This window comes from Fukomys damarensis, unplaced genomic scaffold (genome assembly GCF_012274545.1).
Source record: "Fukomys damarensis isolate Sample0158 unplaced genomic scaffold, DMR_v1.0_HiC HiC_scaffold_11, whole genome shotgun sequence".
NCBI lineage: Eukaryota > Metazoa > Chordata > Mammalia > Rodentia > Bathyergidae > Fukomys > Fukomys damarensis.
The window spans coordinates 33,867,298-33,875,347 of record NW_022900923.1 but is presented as its reverse complement, the minus strand read 5'-3'; the positions used below and the strand labels follow the sequence as shown (position 1 = coordinate 33,875,347).

Below are 8,050 nucleotides of genomic sequence, written 5' to 3'. Positions count from 1 at the left end.
TTTGATTCTTAGCTTTAGCTTAAATATTTCTTTCCTCTATGATGTATATATATAATATATATATATATGTATATAATAAATATATGTATTCAGAATAATAGTATTAGTAATGATAACAATTGAAAAGTTTCTCAAAGTTTGTTTTATTCCTTAGGATATATCCCATTTTAGACATCCAATCAAATCACAGTGTTTTAAGTTCAACTGAAAAATTTTTTCTGTTTGTGCTTTCACATTTTTGGGATTTTTAAAAGTTTTTATTTAATTTATAATTTCACTTCCAATCTGTTTAGGCTTTTTTTTTTTGGACGATGAAAAGGGGAGGCAACTTTGAATTTTATATGACTTTAGATGTAGAACTTAGGTTGTCACGTGTGTTATAATACCACTTTATATAATAAAAGTGTTATAATAATACTTTCATTTAAAGCTCAGTTGAAGGCAAGAATTGTCCTTTTCTTTTGTTGCTCATCACAGTGTTAGTGTAGTGCTTTGCATCATGTTTTCCAGCCAACAATTGACTGTTAAATAAATAAATGGACATCGAACTAGTAGATTTCTTCAGGTGGAAGTAGCATGAGCAGCCAGGTTCCAGAATATTTAGGCAGAACAGAGGAAAGGCCAAATTCATTGGAACTGGAAAGTAAGTGATGATAGTTTTAACTATTATTTCTCATTTCACATAATATTTTAAAACTCCAACTACCCATTATTCATACATTCTTATGCAAGGTTATTACATAGTTAATTTTTAATATATACTCCAAATTTTCAGAATCTTTGCCTGCTGCATTATTTGGCTATGCTTTGTTTTAAAAAGCTAAAAAAACTAAAATAATTCTCATACTGACATAAAATGAATACCCGTTAAGATTTTTTTTTCCTGTTAAGATTTAATATAATTAACTGCAGGAATCTACAAAGATGTCATAGGTAGTTCAAAAGGCACCTTAGAGAGCCGAATTTATATGAAGTAAAATAATGTGGAAATGAATATTTTTTTTTTGTGGAGACAAAGTGTCACTATGTAGTTTAGGCTAGTTGTGAACTCATTGTGTAGCCCACGTTGGCCTCGAACTTGGGGCGATCCTCCTGCCTACACCGCCTGAGTGCTGGGATTATAGGCATGCCCCACCATGCATGACAAAATGACTTTTAAAAGGATAAAAGCTATTGAAGAGCAGAGCAGTCAGTTGAACCTCTGCCAGAAGACATGTTCTTTGCCATCATTAATGAAATGTTAAAATCAGATAATTTGGGTAGAGTATTCTCTAAACAGTGCAGTTTTCTACTGAAAGCATTTATTTTTCCAAGAGTCTCCTTCCACAAAATAAAGCTGGTTTCTTTAGGCTTTGTCTGATTTATCATGTAGACCTTCTTAAGTTTGCTTTTATACGTTACATTTTCATAAATAATCTTAGATTGGACTTTTGAAAGACTTTGCTGAGTGTACAAAGCCAGGCCCAAGAAACTCTTGCCACATGTTCTATTGTATTAGTCTTCATTTTCAGAGGGAACAGAATCTCATTATTTCTAATATTTTTTATGAGACTGGAGGATTTTATTCCATTTCTGTTTTTAATTGGGTACAAAACATAAAATTTCAGAAAATTAGTAGAGATGTAGTACAATTTGATGTGTTTTATTTCAGATTGAAAATATCAGAAGGAAGCACAATTATCTGCCTTTCATTATGGAATTGTTAAAGACTTTAGCAGAACACCAGCAGTTAATACCACTTGTAGAAAAGGTGAGTATTTTACTAGTGAGTACTTAAGTTTAGCTTCTCCAAAAACATGAAATATTTTGTTGCAGCAAGAGTAGAGATAAAATTTCTTGAAGCTTTTTTAGTTTTATTTTTTTGCTTTTACTTAGTGTTACGTTCTCTGAGAACTAGTTAATTCTGATACTGTGAAATAAAAATACAATTGCCTCAATGCTTTAGCCTTACAAAATTATTCATACGTAGAATTCAGATTGTTATATATTAAAGTAAAATTTAAAACACCGTCTTTTCTTTAAGCAAAAGCAGATTTTTAATATTAATAATTGAAATAAAGCCAGATGTGTTAACATACTCTGGTAATCTCAGCACTCAAGAGGATTACTATCAGTTTGATGTCAACCTGGGCTACCTAGTGAGTGCAGGGCCAGCCTAATGCATAGCAAGACTCTATCTCAAAGACCCCCCCACCCCCCAAAAAGGGCTGGTGATTTAGTTCAGTGGTTGCTGCTGCCTGCCTTACAAGCGCAAGGTCCCTAATTTGATCCCTGGTACAAAAACAAAACAAAACAAAACAACCCCCCCTAAAAAATAACACATAATATACTAAGTAATGTGATATGTATCACATTTTAATTTTATATAAATTTCCTCAGGGACCCATAGATGAATTCTAAATGTATAAATTAGGGACAGTATTATTGTTGTTTTTTCATGATCGTATATCCCTAGAGAGAACAGATGTTTACCTTTGCTTTAAAACCATAATTCTTTGGTTTGCTTTATTTTGGACACAAGGTGGCAGTGCATGATTACCTAAATAGTAGTTCACATCAATTTAGTCTATTATGTTTGCCTTTTTTTTTTTTTTTTTTTTTTTTTTTTTTTTGTTTTTTAGGTAGCTGGTTTTTGACCTCCTGGTTTGCCTATTTCTTGAAACTGTTAATACTACTATGTAAGCAATATTGAGATGAATTTATTTCTTGTATATATGCAGTATTTGTTAATCCTCCTGTGTTTTAAGGGAATTCAGACTTACCATTTGGTTGAAGTTCTTAAAAAATTGTGTTAAATTATTCATCAATCATTTACCTAACTGCAACTATATTCCTGGCACTCTGTTAAGGTCTAGGGATATACACATAATTAATACAAAATAATTCTTATCTCAGACAATTTGTTACAAAGAGTTTGGAAAAGGAATAAACAAACAATTACAGTACTGTACTGACTAGTGTTCTTATTATGGTAATCAGTACTGGACTAATTCATGCTGAAAACCTTGCAAAAATACAGAGTAGTTCCTAAATAATAGTCACTTAAAGTTTCATATTCACAAAATTTTAAATTTGTGATTGGAAGTAATTGAATAATTTGTCAATATGTCAGCTTCTTTAGGACAAATATATTTTTGTTTCTCTTTTTTTGGTACCAGGGATTGAACTCGGGTCCTTGTGCTTGCAAGGCAGGCCACCGAACTGCTGAGCTAAATCCCCGGCCCTATTTTTGTTTTTCCTATTTTGGAAACAAAAGCATTATGCTATTTTGAAAAGAAAACAACATTGTATTGTCATTTGCTGCTGATAAATAACAAATATTAAAAAATTAAGTGGGAAAAATGAATAGTGAGTTAAGGTTAGATTTTTTTTTTAATTGAGTTTATTGGTATTCTTAAGGTATACAGTAGTTATATTCATTATTGGGATCTTGTACCTTTACATGACAGGTCTTGGTTCTCATTTTTTTCCCCTTGGCCGTGCTCTCCCTTCACGCCCTCCTCCTCTCCCCATTTGCAAACACTTTATTTCCATTTTTTCATTTTGTCATATTTTTTTCTTTTCTCTTTTCTTTTCCCTTATTACCTTTCCCCTAAAGGTTAGATTTTATAATGATATTCAATAAAAAGCTGTATGGTGTTAGTGACTAGTGATAACACTTGTAGTGTTCAGAAAACAGTTATTAATTGGTATACTTCTTTTTAAAGGCAAACAAGAATTACAGGACAAATTGTGAAAGGAGTTGTAAGGGAACAAATAGGAAAGACACCCCCAAGCCTGTCCAAGATTAGATTTTCTTAGTAACTGAGGCAGTTGCCTACAGCTTTTGGTAGCAAAAAACTATTTGAGCTGAAATCTTTTTGTTTTATAGAATAGTAATGAAAGGTGAAGACTTTGATTCTCTCTTGGACATATGGCTATTTTAAATGAGGCTAAGATCTTAACTCACAAATTTGTTTTGTGGAAGGCTTACGTATATTATATAAAGAGTTAGAAATAACCTAAAAAGTTACAAAACACTTGCATATACCAGATCTGTTTCTTAAAATATAAAATAAAATGAGCTAAATTAAGATTCCACAAAAACATCTCCTTTTTCAAGTAGTCTTATAATTCTTTTAAAAATTTTACTTCAACCTCTTTATAATATTCTGAATCATTTTCTATCCCAAGTTTTAAACAGCTACTTATAATATGCAAAATAGTATTATTTACATTAATATCTGTGGTTACAGAATAATCTGCCACATTAATTTTTTTTTCCTGGTTCAGAACCTTGCATTTGCCAGGCAGGGACAACACCACTGAACTACATCCCCGGCTCACATCATTAATTTTTAATATCTCATTGGCACACTAAAATGAAAAAAATTTTATTTTTTTCCATGCTATTTGGAAATACATTATTTTTTATTTTGTAAACAGGACAGCACAATATAGGGTTTGAGTTTATTCTTGGACATGGTACTTGTTAGCTAGTGCTTTTAGCCAATTCATTTACTTTCTTATAGTCTTCTATTTCTAAGCTATAAATTGGTCATCATATCTACCGCACATTCTTCATATTAAAGAAGTTCTTACTGTTAAGTATATAATAAATGCTTAATGGTGGAAATTATTTTTAATTTACTTTATCTATTTTTTCTGTTATAATTTAATAAATGTATGAATACCCTTTTCAATGTATTTGCTTATTTAATTATAAACTTTCTAACATAAACCAATAATTCATTCTTCTTCTACAGAACATCTTGCTAAATATGTTTGGAGATGAATAGGAAAAGAGTACATACTGTATTCTAAATTACGCCTAAAATTGAATTTTTATTATTTGAAAATATAGGACTTTTGAAAAGGTATACAAATAAAATTATAGATCATGGTAGATCATGGTTGTAACTATGAATGTTGATGTAGGCAATGAATTTTATTATTTTTATATATTACATGATACCTATATTTTATATATGTAATAAATATATCTACAAACTTGTTATCAATATATGTTTTTTTCTCAATATATATATTTCTTTTGTTTTTTTTTTTTCGTACCAGGGATGAAACTCAGGACCTTGCACTTATGAGGCAGGTGGCAGCACCACTAAGCTAAATCCCTGCCCCATGCTCTCAATATATTTAACTGTGTGGTATAACACTCAATTTTATGATATTGTATAGTAATTGTTACATAATGCATCATAAGAAATTTTAATTATTGGTTCTGATTACTCTATTTTTTAATCTAAGGAAATTCTTTTGTTTTTAAATTGTATAATAGTAGAAAGCTGGTTCCTTTCCAAAGCCTATATAATTGGCATTATTTGAGAGTTTTTATAAATGCAGTACCTCAGGTATTTTACAGAATCAGTTTGTATTTTGATAGGGTCCCCAGGTTATTGGTACATAAGTACAGTGAAAAGTGTAGCTATAGAACATGTGTCTTTGACTTTTGTTGAAGTTTTACTATGTATTAGCTATGTGACTTTGGTCAGTTTGGTAATATCTGTGGGCTCTGGCTGCTTTTATCTGCTAAAGGATAAAACAATTGCTGTAGTCAAGCAATATATAATTGTTATGAAGGTCAAATGAAATAACGTGAAACATTCTTTTAGGTCATGTCGGTAGGGCTTATTGACATAACAGTTACACATTCCTTTATTAATATCGCAATGATATTTTCTTAAATTAAACTTAATGTTAAACTAATTTATTCAAATACGTAGAAAGCAAGTTTAAATATAAATACAAAAGTAACTTATACTTAGTTTGAGTAAGAAATGGGCAAATTCTATTGTTTTGGGATATTCATGAATTGATTTTATGAAATAAGTAATTTTATATTTTTTAATTACTATAGTTATACCGATACATTTCAACTATAGATAAAAAAGAACTACAAACCAAGTCTTATACTTTCTGAGGGCAATGAATGACTATATAGTTGTCCAGAAATAGTTTAGTTTGTTACAAGTCTCAAGTTGTAAAATATGTAATGCTCTACAATTTTTATTTTGAAAAAAGTCTTGCTATGTTTCCCAGGCTGGTCTCAAACACTTGGACTTGAGTTGTCCTCCTGCCTCAACTTTGAGAATAGCTGAAACTATAGGCATGCACCACTAAACCTGTCTCTAGAAATCTTATGTGTAGTGCATTTCAATGCTTGCAGCTTGAGAATGCCCTCTTAGGCACATTTTATTTTAGTATAGTATAAAGCAGTCTTTGAAGATTTTGTAATATGCTGTCTTTAATTTTTAGGCAAAAGAAAAACAGAATGCAAAAAAAGCTCAGGAAACCAAGTGAAGAGGATACGTTGGGATGTGTACTCAGCTCTGCATCTGAACTTACTCTCCTGCAAACCATTAAGTCTAAGGAACTTTGAGCAGTGTCCTAATTGACTCAGTGCACGTTTGGCAAAAGTACCAGTCTGTCTTGTCTGTAATGCATGGATCCGTAACTTTTTCCCCACCTGCATCATGTGCATGTAGTACATATTAAATAAAATTGATACTAAGAGTGCTTGCCCAAATTTTATTATTTGACATTGGAGCTGAAAACTCTTGTTGGTACTCTGGATATTTAACTATAGTCAAGAACCTTGGAAATGCACAAATGATATTCTTTACCTGTTACTGTTCTAATTGATTTTTTTTTTTAGCTTTCAGTTTATTAATGTCAGCTCTAAATTAAGTTGGATCTTCTGTTTCTTATCATTAACAGGAAATCAATATTTTTGTCTTTGATATATTTTGAAACTCAAAACTGAATTTTATCTTACAACAATTATTTGATTTTCATGCCAATCAATTGAAAAGAATGAAAATAGTTTCTGGTGATTTTCACTGATGCCAACAGAAAAGGTAATAAATACTCCAATTTTATTTTACAAAACTTTCTTGAGGTGTTTGGAGTTCATGGTATAGTTATCTAGAGAAGTCTGGGTATTATACTTCAAAACAAAATTTCAGGTTAAGAACAAATTGTAAATTTTAAAGAGTTTTGGTGTTTCTCTGCATTTGGCAACCTTTATGCTGTTAGCTGTATCTTTATTGAAAGTTACAGGTTTGACAGTTCAGGTTATTTGCTTTAAAAAAGAAAGATGGCAGTGGTAGTAGAGAACCTTCTATGCTAATTTGAACAAAATTAATAGATTCCACAATTTCTAAGAGTCGTGTACAATTTGCTCATAATGAATTATTTTTTTTCTCTTGAAGTTGTTCAGATTTTTATTTTATAAATTAACATTGTACTATATTCTTGTTCTTAAGCTTCTTTTCCAAGTTAAATTTCAAAGGAAGTTTTATAAAACTTTTTATAAAGAAAATAGTCTACTTTTTTCTTTACCAAGCATGTTTTTAAAGTTGATATGTGGCCTTTTAAACATTATTTATTGTAAAATAAATTTAACATAATTTATTTTGTTAGGTAGAATGTGCCCCCGTCTTTCAGCTTTAACACGTGACTTTTCTAGGATTGTTACAATTGTGGTATTAAATTACTTAGAACCAATGGGAGGAAACCTGTGAGGAAATTGAGAAGAAAAATTAATGAAATATTTTTCATATATAATTTCAAGTGAAGATAATAAGAATATGTAGTTTTTAAATTACTTGTGCATCAACATATTTTGCTCTTGATACAATAGTAATTATGGAGTGTTGCAAAGCTGTCATACAATTTTCAAAATTTATCTTAGGCTCATTTTGATCTCATTCATTTACTTCTTTTTATTTCTGTATTTTATTGAGGCTTCAATTCTGTAAAGCAACATAAGGATTGTTGTAGAAAGTAATACCTAGTAATCAAATAAATCAGTGGAATACAAGAGAGGACCTAAAAACAGATTTATATTTTTCTGATCACTTGATATTTTAACAAAGGTGACAAAGCAATCCAATGTGAAAGGAGAATCTTTTCAACAAATAGAGCCAGAATAAAGTAGCTGAATATTCACATTGGGAAAATGAACTATGATCTCACTACCTCACCAAAATGAATTTGAGTTGGATCATAGAGCTAAAGCATAATTTTTTTTTTTTTTTTTTTTTTTTTT

General features: G+C 30.3%; 1 protein-coding gene across 2 annotated transcripts in view; it reads left to right on the top strand.

Annotated features, from left to right (window-relative positions):
* Window positions 1-8,050, top strand: part of Uchl5 (ubiquitin C-terminal hydrolase L5) — a 40,077-nt gene extending 32,027 nt beyond the window's left edge. For both annotated transcript variants that reach the window (XM_010608750.3, XM_010608749.3), the window contains exons 10-11: window positions 1,652-1,750; window positions 6,256-8,050. In XM_010608750.3, the coding sequence (XP_010607052.1) occupies window positions 1,652-1,750; window positions 6,256-6,300 (144 nt within the window). In that variant the 3' untranslated portion in view covers window positions 6,301-8,050. The remainder of the gene's footprint in view (window positions 1-1,651; window positions 1,751-6,255) is intronic.